This window comes from Siphateles boraxobius, unplaced genomic scaffold, assembly GCF_051911475.1.
Source record: "Siphateles boraxobius isolate OS27281-9 unplaced genomic scaffold, OSU_SipBor_1 5, whole genome shotgun sequence".
NCBI classification, from domain to species: domain Eukaryota; kingdom Metazoa; phylum Chordata; class Actinopteri; order Cypriniformes; family Leuciscidae; genus Siphateles; species Siphateles boraxobius.
Genome location: NW_027509141.1, coordinates 33,854,381 through 33,872,672, shown reverse-complemented (window position 1 = coordinate 33,872,672; position 18,292 = coordinate 33,854,381). Strand labels below are relative to the sequence as shown.

Here is an 18,292-nt window from a genome sequence, read left to right as displayed (position 1 = left end):
CCTTCTCACGCATCTCAGTAATGAGTCAGAATCCTTTCAAATGCATCCGTAAGAATAATTATGGATTATGGTTCCTTTTCACAGACCGATGACACGTTTCCACATTTATTAACATTATAAATCTAGCAACGTTTTTTTTACATACATATTTAAATTTTTTGAAGAAATTTTTTTTACATTTGTAAGACTATACTTTGTGACCTTTGCATTACATAAAAAATAAAAAACAAGTTGACGAGTGTTTCTAACACAAAGGCTGAGGGAGCACCGTAAAAATTCAGCATTTTTTTTCCTGAACACTGCAATCGAGCTCTCGATTATTATTTTTCCACGTTTGGTAAGAGATAGAAACACTATTATGGATTTTATCTTTTGCTATTGGGTCAAATGTGAACACATGTGAAACTATATATGTTTTCAAACTATATATGTTTTCAACCACTATAGAAGTTTGCTCAACTGTGACAACTTCTGCTGAGAACCCTGGAAATGTGAATAACGTCCATTATATAACAAGTTGTTCTGACTCTCTCTACTTATATTTTGTTTGAATAGACTCTATTTGGATAGAACATGATCTAAAGATTGTCTTTGACTTTTGAGCTCATTGGTTTGAATCTTTTCACTCCTGGCGTTTTCACACCTGGCTCGTTTGGAGCGTTTGTTAGGAACCTGGTGTGTTTTCTCCCTTAGTTCGTTCAATTAGGTATATATGAACGCAGGAATTGCGCTCATATCCACACCTAAATAATCGCTCCAAGATTGCCTGAACAAGGTGATCTTGGCCTGATTGAAAACAAACTCTGGAACGGTTCGGTTCCCTGTTTAGGAACAAAACAAACAGTCTACAGGTCTGAAAATCTCCTTAAAGCCAATTGTAAATTTGGTGTGAAAGTCCGATTTGTTGTTGTTCTTAAAGTCATTTGACTGACTCAGACGAAGGACTCTGAAACACCGGGGTTGATCATAGAGCTGTTTGTATTTGCATTTGCAGGTTTTCTATGCAATGAGTAAATACTAAACAGTAGCTTTCCTATAGATTTAATGAAATTTAATAAATTAAGAAACACTTAATCATGTACACTGATAAACAATAGAATGTCTGGGACACTAATGCTGCCGAATAAAGCAGAAATCACATGTATTACGCTTGGTGGTTACGTTACAGTGCAAGCCAAGGATACTCTAGCACCACATCTATTGTGTAAAAACACCCTTTTTAGTAGTAGAAGATTTCATGGTGATGGGTGTTTTTTAATTAATTCCGATATCTTGAGTTGACTTCAGAAACAACTTGTAGTGATGTCTAGCAAACAGACATGTTTTGTCCTTGCAAGTTATTCATGGCGATGGCCAAATGACTCACATGTGGCCACTATGCTTATGATTCATGTTTTTTGAGTTGGTTTGATTGGACCCTGTTAAAGAAGGAGTGCAGATGACACATTTGCTGTCCTCTTCAGATGTGATTTACACACGAGTCATAAAGAGGGATGACAGAACCAGCCTTGTGCACCCAGGCTGTTTATTACTTCGGATCCTGCTGCCTTGCAGAATTATGACACCAACGCTTACAAGGTTAGGCCAAAGTGTCTTTGATTGTGTACCCTTCGGGCTGATGAGTACTGTAGTTGGATTATTTGGCAAACTACTTCCTTATGGCATAAAATTGCTGTGTGAGTGAGTGGTTCTGCATTTTATGTCATTGAGTAATGGAGGTGTTTTTCAGGAATGAAAAGATGTTCACCATCTGATGATTCTGTGCAAGTTTCTTGGTTTTCACTCGAGGTTCATCAATAATGACTTCAAACTGCTCTACTTGGAATGCATTTGTTCTCAGGGTTTGAAAGGGTGCGTGAAGTATCTTGAGCACACCTGGTGCATTTCATTATTTATACACCCTTGATTATCTCCTTCACTCTCATCAGTGCCAGCAGTTAGAACGTATCTTTAGCTCAGAGGCAGGTGGTGGTTTAATGAACCTTTGAGGAAGTTTATAGAACGTACAGTGTAGCTAAATAGAGCTCAACAGTAGGGTTACTGAAGCAAAAACGCAATTCAAAATCTCTTTCGAAAAGTTTCTTTGTAATAACAGATAACTTTAGAAGATAGATGTTATATACTTATATACTAAGTCTTTGTATTTGTTTGCTTGCCAATTTTCCAGTGCAGAAGATCCGCCAGTCAGAGAGGTTGCTGTCTCGGTTGGAATGGAAATCAAAAGCTTTGCAATTAGGTTTATGGTGAGTTTTTGCAGGGTAGTGTGGACTGGCTAGATAACATTATCTGATTGAGGGGAAGAGCAGTTTATTCATTCTTTCTTAAAGGGACAGAACATCCAAAAATCATACAATGAAAGTGGATATGGACCAACAACAGCCATGGTTAGTGGTCACCATTCAAGTCAAGTCACCGTCATTTATAAAGCGCTTTTAACAGTATGGATTGTTTCAAAGCAGCTTTACAGTGATAAAAGAAATCACCGTAACAGATTGTTTAGGCTTTACCACAGCTTTAGGATAAAGTTATTGTCCAGCTAAAGTTAGTTTTGATTGATTCACTTCCGTTGCGAAGATAATTACCTAGTTATTAGCTTATGGGCCGCTAACACGACACCGTTCTAACAGAAAAACCTTAACGCGCTCCGGCCGCTCATCCGCATAAAACAGTGCCTGGTGTCTCGAGAACGCACTCCCTGAAATAGGTTCGAAGGTGCAAACGATTATTCTTTATCTTTGCGCAAACCTCAAAAACACAAACCCACGAAAACTCACATGCACATCACGTGTCAGTCGATAGGTATACACGTTTGAATATATATGTGTGCAGGCGTGTAGTCCTTCTTCACAAATCAACCTTCAACAAACTACTTGTCTGCCTTAAAAATGTATAATACAGAATTTTTTAAAAACCATTCACTTTCATTACATGGTAAATAGCATCGTGAACATATCCTGTTTTTGTTCCAAGCCATAAAGGTCTGGAACGACATGAGGATAAGTAAATTATTTGGAGATGATTTGTTCTGATTTTCAAATATATTTGGCTTTGAATTAATTATGTATGAGACAGAGTTGTTGGATTGGTGTCTTTCTGAAATGCATGTGCAGAAAAACGCACTTCTTCCATTTTCTTTTGAATATGTAGCTCAAATGCAAAGATGAGTCAAGCCAGAGTGAAATAAGTTTTAGTCTTGCAATCGGCCTTCAATGAACCCCCCCCCCCCCGCTGTGTAAGCCTGGGGAAATGTCATGTCAGACTTCCTCTTGCCCGCTCAGATTGATATAAACGTGGGCCGCCTTTGACCTCCAGTGCTCTGTGCTCTCCATGCAGCTAAAACCAACACACTCAGTCCTTTGTTCAGACATTTTGAGTGTGTGCTCACTTGATTTGCTGTAAAATGATTCATTCATAGGCTCTGTGCCGAAAAATTACAGAGACACATTTTTTTTAATACCCTTTTTAAAGGTAGAGGTAAATGGCACATACAAAATATATGGTCTATAATGATCCAATAACCATTTGCGTTTTACTCCTGAAGTGCACCGGCTGGTTATGTTGCTTTAACTTGATGCATTAAAGACTGCTCTCATCTATCAGGTATGCATACAGAAACCAGGCGGTTTGGATGCTGGGAAGGGCATTTAGATACTTGTAGAGCACAGACAGCATTTCCCTGAAGTAATGAGCTTTATAGAGAAAGTAATTGTATTCTCTGCTCCTCGTCCTGGATATCATTGAGAACTATTTCAATGCTCACATGTATTTGAGTCTAATAGCTGTCAGATAATACTGCCGAACATATTGTGTATTTTCCGAACATATTAAGTTTTTAAATGTTAGTGAACTGGGTCGTTAAAATATAGTATGAGAAATGGATTCCAACAGCATTTCATAGTCATAACGTTCATTTTCAATGAATCACCTCTATCAAAACAACATGGTGCTGGAATGTCAGATGAATATGTTTTTCAGGATAACCTCGTTTATGAACTATGTGGCCTGAACTCATTGGTGTTTATTTCCATCTGGAACAATAAGAGCATGAGTTAGTGGTGTTTCTTGAGGCTAGCATCAAGTATTGCTCACACTTTAGCATTCGAGTCAAATCCCTTGCGTATTAAACTTCATTGTGTAATGGCTTGGTTATGCCGTAATACGCCGTATTAAAGAGCCCCAAAATGACATTTATTATTTGAATTTCGTAATAAAAGCGACAGATTTTAAAATTTACTTCATATTAAAAGTAACAAAGCTCAAAGCGTTTTGTGATTATTGTATGGCAGGCTCGGTACAAATGTTTAGTGACGTTTTGTTCATGCTGAGCATCAACAGAAAACAGCACAGACTAAAAGATTTTAGATTTAAGAAACCATGTTAGTTAAAATCAAGAAATTAATATTGTCAATCCAGAGCTAATGTCCCCACAACTATTGTAGCTTACACGTTTTGCATTAAACGGACACTAAAAGCAGTCAAAACGTGCCATTGGAGAAGCACCAATTAAACATCCGTTTCAGGCACTGACTTCGGCCCTCCGAAACCAGTTTGGCTCGAAACCGAAAATTTTCAGTAGCCGAAATTTCAGTGCATCCTTAATAATTATTATTATTATTATTATTATAAAGGCATATTGATACTGTATATGAATTACAATATGATATTTTTCCCCCAAATTGTGCAGCCCTATATTATATATTAATATATGTGTATTATTCAGATGAGCTCTGGTGTATTGTAAAGGGGCTGGTGCATTTTGCCTGTTCTTATTCTGCCTCCAGGCGAGCAAACATGGGCGTCACAGTTCTGCCACGTCCACTGCAGCAGAGACCTACTTTCCCTGACACAGACCTCTCTGGAAACTCGCTGTTTATTTATACAGTTCTGATTTTTTTTCCTTTTTTTTTTTTTTGCCTGTAACTATAAAGGCACCATTCTCTGTACCTTTCTTACAATTTGAAACTTCCAGTCTAGATCAAAACCATGCATTAAAGGATTGAATTATAGAATATAGATTATTTCAGTCATTATTTTTTTTTATCGGATATCAGCATTTAGGAAGCTACATAGAAGTTGAAGATATTAAGTCAATGTTGAAGCAAATTTAAATCATTGTTAATGAAGCTCATTTCCATTCTAACACACGGTATACTGAAGATAAGGACCCTAGTGGCAAAGAAAAGTTCACTTTCAATCTTATGTCTGAGTTGCCCAACAATTTTTATTTTGGGCAGTCATCTAACGAAGGATTGTGTGTAGTGTCAGTAGTATCACAATTACTGCTATCAGAGTTGTGGTATCTCTCTTAGGAAGGCAGGAAGGCTTTGGAAGTGGTTTAGAGTAATTACTTTGGGTTAGAGGTTGCCAGATTAATGGGCAATAAATGACATGGTGTGTTGCGCTGTGGTTTTCTTACAGAGGGAGATGAAGGAGCAGCTGGTGACTCTACAGGACAGTGAGAAGGGGCATACAGAGGCTTTGCAGCTACTGCAGAGGCAGCTCACCGAAACCAAGGTAAACTTCTGCACATGCCATTTATCTGTGTATATTATTCTGAAGAGAAAAAAAACTGATTTAGCCTGTTGTACTATAGAACAGTTTTCCCTTGGACGTCCATTAAATGGGCAACCAAAGCCATATAACGATTAAAGTGAATGCTGTTTACTGCTGTCATTTTGAATGCTCCTCCACTCCCTTGTAATCAGATTCACGTTATGATTTGCAATAGTTATAGAAGTGTTTACTACTACATGTTTTAAGCCAGAGGATCAATTCTAGATTGATGAACCAACATTGATTTATATTTACCCAATATAATCCAGTGATTCAAATCACCACATTGACATTTCACCTCTGATGGGACTCTATTAAACCACATCTGGAATCAGGCCGCATAAAAATAGAAATGTAGCTGACAAACCGCTCACACTGCCCACCGTGCCCATTACGGATTCTCTCTCTCTCTCTCTCTCTCTCTCTCTCTCTCTCTCTCTCTCTCTCTCTCTCTCTCTCTCTCTCTCTCTCTCTCTGTCTCTCTCTCTCTCTCTCTCTCTCTCTCTCTCTCTCTCTCTCTCTCTCTATATATATATATATATATATTCTGTTGTACTTTGAATTGCCAACAAGCAAATTGGTTTATTGAACAGGCCTTTAATCTAACCTTAACCTTGTGTTAATCAACGGAGAGAGACTCCACAGTCAATAATGCAACTTTGTCCGTCTCCATGCTTTCTTCGCCCCATTTTTAATTATCCGTCTGTTTGGGATTGGGGATTAATGCAGAGAAAGAGCTTCGTGACACTGTGTGGATCTCTGGTGGTTTGTGTGTGTGGTATTTATGGCTTTTTTGTTTTATTTATTCATCTTTATTTTATCTGTCTTTCTGTATTTTACTACTTTATTTTGATGTATTTATTTATCTATATATTTTATTTATCTGTTTTATCTATTTATTTTGATGTATTTATTTATCTGTATATTTTATTTATCTGTTTTATCTATTTATTTTTTTGAAAAATTTAAAAATAGAAATCGTATTTTTAAAGTAACGTTTTTTTAAATGGTCACCATTTCTGTTTTCTTCATTTTAATCACATTTTTAGCTTTTTTTTTTTTCACTTGAAGTCAACAAGAAATGAAAATAAAGCCTATTTACTCTCTTAATACAAGTTCCTGGTCGTATTGTTAGCGATTCATCGGTACACCATTCAGAGAGAATTCTTTTTTGTTTTTGTAATCTTTCATCAAAATATAAAAATCTGCTCCACGTTTGAAAGTACTGATGAGCCAAGCCCTCTTAACTTCTTTTTTTCTTTCCCAGCCCTCTTCTGACCGGTCGTATAGACCTACTCTTCATAGTCTAATCCAGGGATGTCTGGACTCGGTCCTGGAGGGCCACTGTCCTGCAGAGTTTGGCTCCAGCTTGCCTCATCACACCTACCTGGACGTTTCTAGAGGGTCTAAGAAGACTTTGATTACCTGGTTCAGGTGTGTTTAATTGGGATTGGAGCTGAACTCTGCAGGACAGTGGCCCTCCTGGAGCAGGATTGGACACCCCTGGTCTAATCTATTCCTGATGCACAAAAATCAAGTTTTTTTCAATTGAACATCCTGTTTCACAGGATTTATATTACAAAGGTACAATGGATTGCACTGTAGACCCTGTTTCATGTTGAATTTTCGAAGAAAATATTCCTTGTAGTCTCTTAAGTCGAGTTAAACGACAGATGTGTATCCCTGTGATTGCATTTTCTGGAAGCAAACGATGTTTTCGTCTCATTGATTTTACAGATTGCATATTTATCTTGAAAGTATCCTTCAGTTCTTTCCCAGGAAAATGTAGATGTAACATTGACCAGCCAGTGGTATCCTGTGTGGATTCATTGATGCAGTGATTTAAGATGCTTACGAAGAGCCAGACGCTTGACATTGACATTCAGGACCATCAATGCAAAATACCTCCTGCAGCCCAGACTTTCCTGTAGAGATAAGAGGATGGAAGATTATTTTACATTCGCTGTCTCAAGAGAGCTGTCACAGCACAACCTTTTGAGAAGTAGATTTATGGAGTAAACCATAAATAAAGTGGGCTCATGGCTTCTAAATGATAATAAAGTGTGCCAACTTTTAACTCTTAAAAACCTGGCTAATTCAATTCTGTGTTAGAACTTTGATCTTATAAAGTACCTTTATCATATCACTAGAGGTACATTTAACTTATCTATTATTATTATTATTATTATTGCTCATACACTACTGTAGATTTTTTAATGTATTTGAAAAAGTATCTTATGCTCACCAATGCTGCATTTATTTGAGCAGAATTTTCAGTAGGAATTATCAATGTTGAAAACCGTTTTGAAAACACAATGTTTTTGTGGAAACCAAAAGAACAGCATTAATTTTAAACTAATTTTTTTTTTTAACTTTATAAATGCATTTACTGTCACTTTTGGTCAATTTAATGCATTCTTGCCGAATAAAATTATTCATTTTTTTCAAAAAAAAAAAATATGACCCTAAACTTTTGATTGGTCAAACCTCTAACCCCGAAAATTTAAACTTGAGCATGTAGCTTATGTCAGTGATACCACTAGTTCATGTTTACCTTGTTGTTTGTTTACTTGTTGCCACCTCCCCGCTAGCATGCTCTAGATTTATCTCGGCGGCAGACTTGCTGACAGACCCTCTCATCTGAAGTGCCGATGTTGAATCCGAAGGAAGACCCCAAGGAAACGTGTGTCTGATTAGCAGATGTCGAAGCGAGCAGGTTGCTTGGAGGCCGAGTCATGCTAGGCTCATAGGAGGTGTTTACTGGCTTTAAATAGACCCAATGTGAGACAGCACAGCCCATGGGGAGAATGGTTTCAAGAGACCAACACCACTTCAGCATCACTGAGTCCAACTCATCCATCATGCGACACCAGGTGGGCTGACTCAGCCGATGCAAATAACACCAGAGCAAGACGTGATCTTAACAGGATTTCATCTTCCCGGTGGCAAGGAAATCAAATTTCCCTTTGGAAAGACAGCAGTGGAACAAGTCCTTTATTGTATTTGTTAGTATGAGTAATCTTGTAACTGGTGAAGTCTATTTTTCCAGTTCTTATTATAGGCGAAGAAAGAAAAGGAAATATAATACGTTTCTGAGCTTGCCTTGTTTGTATGGACGGCCATCAGTGCAACGGCTTCTGTCCTGCCTCGATTCGACTTTGAGGTTTCAGATCTCTGATCTGTCGACTGAACCTGATGTTCTTTACGCTTTAATGGAGATGACCGGCTTCCTCAGAAACAACTCTTTTTATCTCTCTTTGACTTTTTTTTTTCCTCCTTCACGGTCAATGACGAGGTTTGTTAGCTAGTTTCGCAATTCTCTTTTACGTTCTGCATCATCCCCTCCGCTTTTATCTCGTTGCTCGTCTGAATGTGTAATGATGTAGGCTGTACTACAATAACCCCGAAGATTGAGGAAGGAGCAACCGAATGCCATTTCCAGTGACTATTAGACCGTGTCCCTGTCTCTAGTGATGCATTCATATGATGCAGTTTCCACTTGCTTCATAGTCCATTACATCTCACTGAGGCTGCAGAAATAATAATAATGATAATAATTATACAAAATAGTACCGGTATAATTATGATGATATCCCCCAACACCTGTGAAGAGATGACACTCCTGCGAGGACTGCAGATAACCCAAACTCTGAATCAATATGCACCTATGCCAAGTTTTCCATATATTGTAATTATCATGTTTACAACTCGTAAAAAATACTTCTGTGAGCTCATTGTTTCTGCCTTAAATTCATACATTGTTAGCTAACTGCACGATTTGTATATGTACATTGTTGAAATACATTACTTGGACAAAGTCACCTCAGATAAGAAATCACTCTAAATTGTAATGTAGACGAATGCATTTTCTGTAAAGCTGCTTTTAAACTGTATGTATTGTCAAAGTTACTATAAAAAAAGAATTGAATATATATATATATATATATATATATATATATATATATATATATATATATATATATATATATATATATAATAAAATGTATGTATCTTTTTTTAATAATTTCAATATAATATGGTGATTTTATTTTTGTGTATATATAAAAATTGATTATTTAATATGAATTTAGAGACATTAGATATAAGTACGGTTATTGAAACTGCATGCTTTTTGCTGTCCTCTCCAGATAAGTCTCTTACATCTCTTCTGTGTTTTTGTCTTTTTCCGGTCACTAAATTCTCTTTTTCCTCGTCATGGGTAGCTCTGTAGTTTCAGTTCACACTCCAGTTAAAAAATTAAATATGTTGTTTGTCTGTGTTTTTGTCACTTCAAGCTGTATTTTACTCCAGACACACTAATTACTGGACGTTTGAAGATTGTCATGTCAAGCCTGGTTAGGACACTACTTTTTTTTTCTTTCTTTTTTTTAAACTTCTTTTGCCGGGGTAGGTTGTGATCAGATACCTAGACCATCATTTTTAAACTTCTCAGACTGCACATACCATTATCTTTACATTACACGGAGGCATAATCACAATTTTAGATTTAATGGTCAATTTTAAGTTTATGTATAAAGTTTGCTTCAAATAGACACATTACTAAATAAATAATTAGTTATTTTAGCCTTTAATGTAAAAGTTTTTTTTTTATAATAAAAACTGTTGACTCAGAATGTACTCTACTGTAGGCAAATGAATTGTCAGTTTGTTCAGAGTATGTAAATACATTTTTGAAATCTTGAGATCAGAATGAAACTGTAAATTGTGCTTGTCAAAAAACAGACATGTATACTGCCATTCAAAAGTGTTTTAAAGCATAGAAATTAATACTTTTATGTACCAAAGCTCCATGTATTTGATCAAAAATACAGTTAAAAATGTACAAATATATGTTGATGAATATCCATGCATCAATGTTTTTATGAGGATTTTTTGAACAAAGTTCAAAAGATAACATAAATTTGAAATAGAATGTTTTTGTAATTTCATGCATCCTTGCTTTATTCATTTCTTAAAGACATTTTTTTTTTCAAAAGAACTTTTGAATAGTGGTGTATATATATTCATATACATTTATGAGAGAAACTTCCGGCCATTATGAGGATTTTCTTATGCACCCATTTTCCCCAGAGCTAAGACTTGTTTAAAACAAACATGCTTGATTGACATCTCAATTAGTGTATGCACAGTGGAGGGTTGTTATTTGAGACTGTGTGTACTATTTTAACTGAACAGAGTCTAGCCTACAAAATGTCCTAACTCTTCTCTACTTTATAGTCGTCAGCGAACAGCCTTCGTGCCACAATTGGCGATGCGTTTGAGCGACTGCACCGTTTCCTGCGCGAGCGGCAGAAGAGCACACTTGAGGAACTGGAGGCGGATACGGCACGCACGCTCTCTGACATCGAGCACAAGATCCAGCGCTACAGCCAGCAGCTCCGTGACGTCAAGGAAGGCATCCAGATCCTTCAGGAGCGACTCAGTGAGACCAGCCGGCACGAGTTCTTGGAAGGAATCGCCCTGACGTCAGACAGGTACTAAGGATGCGGTGTGACTCGGAGATGAGTGGATGCGCGTATGTTGAGGGTGTTTTATATGGTAGTTTGAGATTCTCTGGTCTAAACCGTTTTGTCTTTTTTCTTGTAACTGCTGGTCAGGGAGCAAGTGATTCGTGGAGGGTATTGCTGGTGGAAGCTACCAAGGCAAGTCAGGTTATTTGACTTATGTATGTGACCATTGCCCTTTGCTGTATGTCACAGAAACCCAGCCAGAAAAGAGACTAGTCTGCAGAACAAGATTGAAGATAGTTAGGGGGTAGAGAGATCATCGACGCTTAAACAGCATAAATATGTACGTTTTATCCATTTAGAAATGCGGTTCTCTCAGAATGGCTGTGTAGCAGTTGTTCTAGGTAATGACGAGAGGGGAATGAGTTAGCCTTATGGGAAAGGAATTGCATGATTAATGTTTAGGTTGAGCTAATGAAAGTGATCTGCAGTGTTGCCCAGATTGACCTCATTCCCAAAGGCGAATTTGAGCTGTTTGTCTTTGCGGGGGCAGCACAGCTATGTAGAAAACAGTACGATTCCAAAATGAGTGTTTGGAAACAGGATCTAGGCATTGAGGAAGAATCGGTTGCTTGGGTTTTGGTGGGTTGCCAGTGTTGAATTTGAATAATGCAGTTTTTGTCCTGTGTCTCCACAGAATAAAGGGAAAGATCCATGAAACGAACCTCACTTACGAAGACTTTCCGACATCCAAATACATGGGGCCCCTACAATATACTATCTGGAAGTCCCTTTTTATGGATATATCGCCAGGTAATGTTCCATAACTAAAGTTTTAAATAGTGGTATTGTACATACTATGTGTCATTATTGAGAAAATGACTGCAAATAATAAAGGCAATTACATTTTTTCACTGTTCTGAATGCTTATACCTGGAATTTATCCACATTCAATAATCTGCACCAAAATACTAGATCAAGGTTTCCCAAACAGGGTTTATGAAGGATCTTTGATGGCTTTATGAGACGACCTTGTGAAATCCTGCTTGGTAAACCTTGATCTAGTATTAGGGCTGGGCAAAAAAAAATAGATTGTTTGATAAATAGTTTTTTAAAAATGTGGTCGATTCAAAATCGATTCTCAAAAGCCACGAATAAATTTTTTTTCCATACTTATTTATCTGTTACCCAAAAGCCTCTATTCGTTTTCCTACACGGTTCATATAGGCTTGCAGCCTCCATGTTACAGCTAATGCTGTGAGATTTTAGGTTTATTTTATCTTAAACATAAAATAACCTGATCCTTTTTGATAAAGGCATGCGACTGTTCTGACTTGTCCAATTTTCAGCATCAATTTTTCATCAAAATCCTGTCTATTTATTGTATTGTATGGGTTATTTTTTAATGTACCCAAGTGTACCTAAAATAAAAAGAGTTTAATATACAGGTTTGTGGCTCTTAATTTCTTTTTATTAATTAACCACTTGTAAACTTATGTTCAATGTTCTTTTTTATAAATGTAAGATTTGTATTAAATCTATATTCATTGAGTCTAATCGAAATCGAAATTTAGAATCGAAATCGGGAATCGAGAATCGAAATTGAATCAAGAATCGAAATCGGAAATCGAATCAAGAATCGAAATTGGAAATCGAATTGAGAGCTTGCGAATCAAAATCGAATCGAATCGAAACACCTGAATTGATACCCAGTCCTATCTAGCTGTGTTTATCAAATACTTCCTCGCATCTCAAGCTGAATTCTAACATTATCATGTGCTTATATTCCAGCACTTTTTTGCCAAGGCAAGCGTCACCATTACTGTTACAGGTATTTGAGGTTCAGCCAAGCACACACTACAGGACTGAAGTGTTGCCCTTTCTATTGAGTGCAGACACTAATTTCAATCTTATTTGCTGTCATGTGGGAGCTCATTTAACATCACTAATTGTAGACTATGTGGGTCAAAATTATGGTCGCCTGGTTTCCTACAAGAAACTTTAAAATTAGCACAGGGCAATTAGCTTCTGTCTTGTATGCACTTGGCCTGACAAATTTAAACAAACCCAGCACTGTTTGTGCTACAGACATTAATGATACCTTAAATTGTGCAGCTTATCTAGGAGAGGTATATAATTACTTTTCTAAGAGATCAGACCAGTGTTATATTAGTTTTACTATTAAAGTTTTTTGAATTAACTTTTGCATTTTCAGCTTGGGTTTTATTTTTTAGCTCGATGGCACATAGACAGTTTGATAAAAATCCCATAGACTTGCATTGCTGGAAGAGCCTGAATCTAGAGACCAGAATATCATTGAAACTTTTGACCGGGGACTAAAGTAACCACCTAGGAACTACCTAGAAACACCTTAGCAATCGAATAGCAACAACCTAGCATTATGGCAGCGAGTTTTAAGCATTATTCTCATTTTGTTTAGAAAGAAATTGCATTCAATTATTAATCTCATTAAATAGCCTGTTGTTATTTGTGCATCTGTAGTACATTAATATAGTAATCATGTCCAATGATCTAATACTTATTGTGTATTTGTTAGTGCATCCAATTAGAGATGATCTAATCAACACAAACACAACCTGCATGTTTACAGCCCTGTGAATAAGATATGCATCTGATTGAGATCTGTACGAGTGGCTCATTTTAATAGCTGCAACGAGAAGCTCTAAAGGCCTCCTTCATCTGTATTCCCTCTCAGTACCCACCTGAGGCAGAGCATTATTTAAAATAACACAGCAGGGAATATCTCGCTCTCTCAGTCAATTGTCCAGTGTCTTTTACACTGACAGAAATAGGCAAGGAGCGACGCTCAGCCTTCCTTCCACACTGCTGCACTCGCCACCTTTTGTTCTGTACTGGATTGGCGTTTTTTAAATTAATTTCTATTATCCTTATTTGTTTTTCCTCCCAACTTGAACAGCAATATTGCCTCTTCCTGAATCCAAAGCCTGTTACTGGTGCTTGTTTTGTTTGCGTGACTCAGAGAGATAGATAGAGAGAGAGAGAGAGAGAGAGACTGAGAGAGAGACTGAGAGACTGATCGAAAGCAATGCGACAGAGGTTAAATTATTTATATGTTACCTGAAGCGCAAACTGCCAATGTCAAAGAGTGGAAATGTCGACATCCTATCCTCTGGACTGGCTTCTGGCTCTGCCATTTGTGGCGAAGGTTTTAAATAGCCAAGATGAAAATATTTAGCAAATTTCACTCTTCCTCTCATGGCATGCCTATCTATGGACTGCAGGAATACAAGCCAGCATTGTGAAGATTCTAGCCTAATTTCTTATAACCCTAAAAGTGCATATACAGAATCGTATCAGTGCAAAAGAATGCACAACATGCCTGAGAAGTGATTGCTTCAGATAAGCATTCTTTACTCTGCTTCATTTTCTCCCCACATTCCCTCATCATGCCTTATAAACATGATATATAGTTCATCATAGCTCGACTTTCCAGAATTATATCTTGGCGTTCCTGCATATCGTAATGTGCTGCAACTGCTTGGCTCGAGTTTCTTTTTCAGGTCCAGGCTAGTTTGGACTCTTTACGCTAAGTGGCATGTGTCCATTCTTTTTGTCTGAATGCAGGAAGCTTGTTCTTTTTCCAGGGTTTGCTCTTCTCTCAGTCTATTCCTTTGGCACACTTGCTTGCCATTGAACCCAAAGCAAGCTGGCACCGTAATGGGCACTACAGACGGTCTGCTGCTGGCATTGCTAGCCAGGCAGCGGTTGATGGATGGGTGGTTTATTTATCCTTTTTCAACAAAGTACTCAATGCCTGGCAGAAGCGCTTAAACAATGGCCAGTACTGAAAACCACACTGGCCTGTAGGCTTATTCTGATTGCTGGATGCTTATGAAGGTGTTTGCACTCAAACGACTGTACGCTTGAAATGACCTGACGATAATGAATTAGAGGGAGTGTGTTTGTGTTTCAGAGGAGTATTATTCCATCAGCTCAGGTAGTGATTGTGTCTGCGCTTTTGATTGACAAGAATGACCTCCAAAACCATTAATTTCCAGCTGCTTATTTAGCCTTTTTGAACATTTTCTCATTGATAAGTATGGAAGAGAGAGAGAAAAGGAAATAACAGCCCACAAAGTGTGAGCACATGTGCTTATGAATGCCCTCATGGATGCCCAAAGGCAAACCAGTCTTGCACATCTTTCTACAATTCAAAAGGAAAGCCTCTTGAGGAAAACGATCAGATCAATACATAAAAGACCAATAACAGAAGAGTGATATGTTAAGAAACAGTTGATGACTTGACGATGACTGTTGAATTATTGGAAACCTGATTCACACTCAAGCTAGTAATCAGACATGATTGTGGAGTGTATGCTTTCAGTATCTATTAAATGCATATACAATTATAATATTGACATTTAATATAAAAGGTATGCATGTATGGTTTATATTATATATTTATATATATAATGTTTCTTATATTATTTATCTATTTGCTTATTTATTTTTATGTAATGTGATAAAATTAGTCTTAACAAGCTTATTGAATGCACTGATTTTCATTTCCTCTATCCTGATGTTCACAGTGCCTGCTGCTTTAACCATGGACCCCATCACTGCTCACCAGCGGCTCATACTGTCGGACGACTGCACCATCGTTGCATACGGGAACCTGCACCCACAGCCGCTTCAGGATTCGCCACGCCGCTTCGACGTCGAGGTGTCAGTGCTGGGTGCCGAGGGCTTCTCCGGGGGTGTCCACTATTGGGAAGTCATGGTGTCCGAGAAAACCCAGTGGATGATCGGTGTGGCCAATGAGACGGTGAACCGCAAGGGCAGCATTCAGATCCAACCCAGCCGAGGCTTCTACTGCATCGTCATGCATGACGGTAACCAATACAGCGCTTGCACCGAGCCCTGGACGCGCCTCAACGTAAAGAGCAAGCTCGAGAAAGTAGGCGTCTACTTGGACTACTCCAAAGGTTTGCTGGTTTTCTACAACGCCGACGACATGTCCTGGCTCTACACCTACCGTGAGAAGTTTCTAGCCAAACTTTTTCCATACTTCAGCCCCGGTCAAAGTCATGCTAATGGAAAAAATGTCCAGCCCTTGCGAATTAACACAGTGCGTTTATAGATACTGAGTCAGAGTTTTGGGGATAAAAAGAAGAAACTGAAAAAACTAGGTTGTACAATAACGTTTCTTTCTTTCAGCTTACCTTAGGGCACTCGGTGGGTAGCCGACATTGTACTGAATGAAGCGATCTGACTGATGGATTGTGACGTAAGGCTCTGAACGCCTGGAGTTGGTAAATAAAATGGAGAGCCTTGCACTTTTCTGAGAGGTGCCTATGGGCGTTTTGTACATTCACTGTTGCTGGTCATTTGTAATCTTGCCGTGGCCGGCTTGCTTGCCCAAGATTTCCCAGCTGCTTGTACACAATACCCCGACTTATGTTCCCTCAGCCCCTGCTGGGTCCAAACGCTCCTTTCATGGCTCTAGTCTGGAAAAAAGAGCTTATCTGTTGTGCAGACAGAAATAAGAAATGTGTTGCCTGTTTCGTTTTGTGCAATTGGCTTTGGTGTGTTTGTGGAGTGTGTCCAGCGTCAGACTGCTTCTCGACACTGAGGTAGTGCTGTACGAACTTTCTTTATTTTTTTTTCTGTAACTGCATGAACGGTGAGTGGAATATCGTGTTCCTCAGGTCATGCTTGTTTGCGACGGTGATGGTGTTTGACCCCCAGCCATGTTTCTGTATGCGTGAATGACTGTGTATGTTTTTATTCCCTTTTAGTTGAGATTTAGGGCAGAGGGGTTCGAATGCCGCAAACGCATCTGCTGCTATCATAAAAAAGGGACTTTAAGCATTTGTACATTTCGCAGGACAGCTTTGCCTTTGCTCAGTGAAAAGTGCGTCCCCTGCGCCTTCTTTTTCCCTTTAGCTTGCTATTGCTTTTATTTATTCATCCTGTGATTACTTTCTAGAACATTCCAGAGTTTGCAGTCCTGGGACGTCTCTTTAGGATGGCCGAAGTGTTAAATTGGACGCTGGGTCATCTGTCAGCTTTGTCACATCAAATCAGGTGATAATAGAGATGGTTAAAGACATTTCCATTTCTGAGAAACTGCATCCGTTGCTCTTCATAAAAGTGTTGAGTCTAATGTATGTCTTAATGTATTTTTCCTATAGAGTCAATGGCTTTTTTTAGAGGATGTATGTGTATGTGTGTGTGTGTATATATATATATATATATATATATATATATATATATATATACATACATGCATATACATATACATGGCATTTTCATAGTACATGTATAATTTTGAATGGAAACACTACACCCTCTCAGAATGCTTGATTGTTCAGATGTGGCCAATGTTACAATTTGGTGCATTGATATTTTCCGAGGCTCGGTTTTATATCCTGATCCCTGATAGCTTGTTTCTCCATGAATTCTTGTCAATGGAGCAATACACCTGGTCGAAATAAATTTCTTTTATCTTACCTAGAATGACGGACAGGTCCGGAATCCATTCCATGTTTTATTCTGTGCTTGAGCTTCACTCCTGTTTGGTTATGATGTTACCTGTGTGTTCTGTCATTTTTGTTGTTAAAGGATAAAGGCGTTGGACATTTATAACCGAGACCTCAATGCGGTCAGTGTGACACAAGATTGTTGCTTGTGTTATGAGGCAGTCCGATGATTATTATCATTATTGTTAGATGATGGTGACGGGTTCTTTAAGATATATAGATATATATTGCTGAGGATTGTTGTTTTGGTGTTGATGATGATTTGTGTGTTTGGATGAAAGCTGCTTTACACCCATCATTGTCTAAATGCACTCTGCTGAGCTCTTGAAGCTGGAGGCTCATGGAAAAGTGTTTTAATGTTCAATTAAAAAAATGGTACAACCAAAAGCATTTCTGACTCTTCATTATGTTTGAATGACTTCATTAATATTCAACACAGGTGCCAAAATTAACACTTGACAAGTGCCAAATGAGACAAAGTTACTAGCCAGAGATCCAGTTGTTCAAGAATTATTTAGCCTTCAGGGCCTTCCAACTAGTAGGAAGTTTTGTTTTGTTTAAATTATTCTCCAGAACTGTGGAGACACATTTTGGCCGTTATACTGCACAAACATAAATATGTGAACTGGAGCAGTGTTATTTTAGTATTATTTACTGTATATGCTGCTGTATTAATTGATATTTTGAATTTGCTTTTTTTTTGCTTGTCATTTTTTATTTTAATGTTTCTATTTAGCTTTAATTTAT

At 37.9% G+C, this 18,292-nt stretch overlaps 1 protein-coding gene across 2 annotated transcripts in view; it reads left to right on the top strand.

Annotated features, from left to right (window-relative positions):
• Positions 1-17,932, top strand: part of trim62.1 (tripartite motif containing 62, tandem duplicate 1) — a 46,640-nt gene extending 28,708 nt beyond the window's left edge. The window contains exons 3-7 of one of the 2 annotated variants that reach the window (XM_077204117.1): positions 5,419-5,514; positions 10,792-11,048; positions 11,172-11,216; positions 11,719-11,834; positions 15,593-17,932. In XM_077204117.1, coding sequence (XP_077060232.1) covers positions 5,419-5,514; positions 10,792-11,048; positions 11,172-11,216; positions 11,719-11,834; positions 15,593-16,143 — 1,065 coding nt within the window. In that variant the 3' untranslated portion in view covers positions 16,144-17,932. The remainder of the gene's footprint in view (positions 1-5,418; positions 5,515-10,791; positions 11,049-11,171; positions 11,217-11,718; positions 11,835-15,592) is intronic. The other variant, XM_077204119.1, reaches the window with a different exon arrangement.
• The last annotated feature ends 360 nt before the right edge of the window (positions 17,933-18,292 follow it).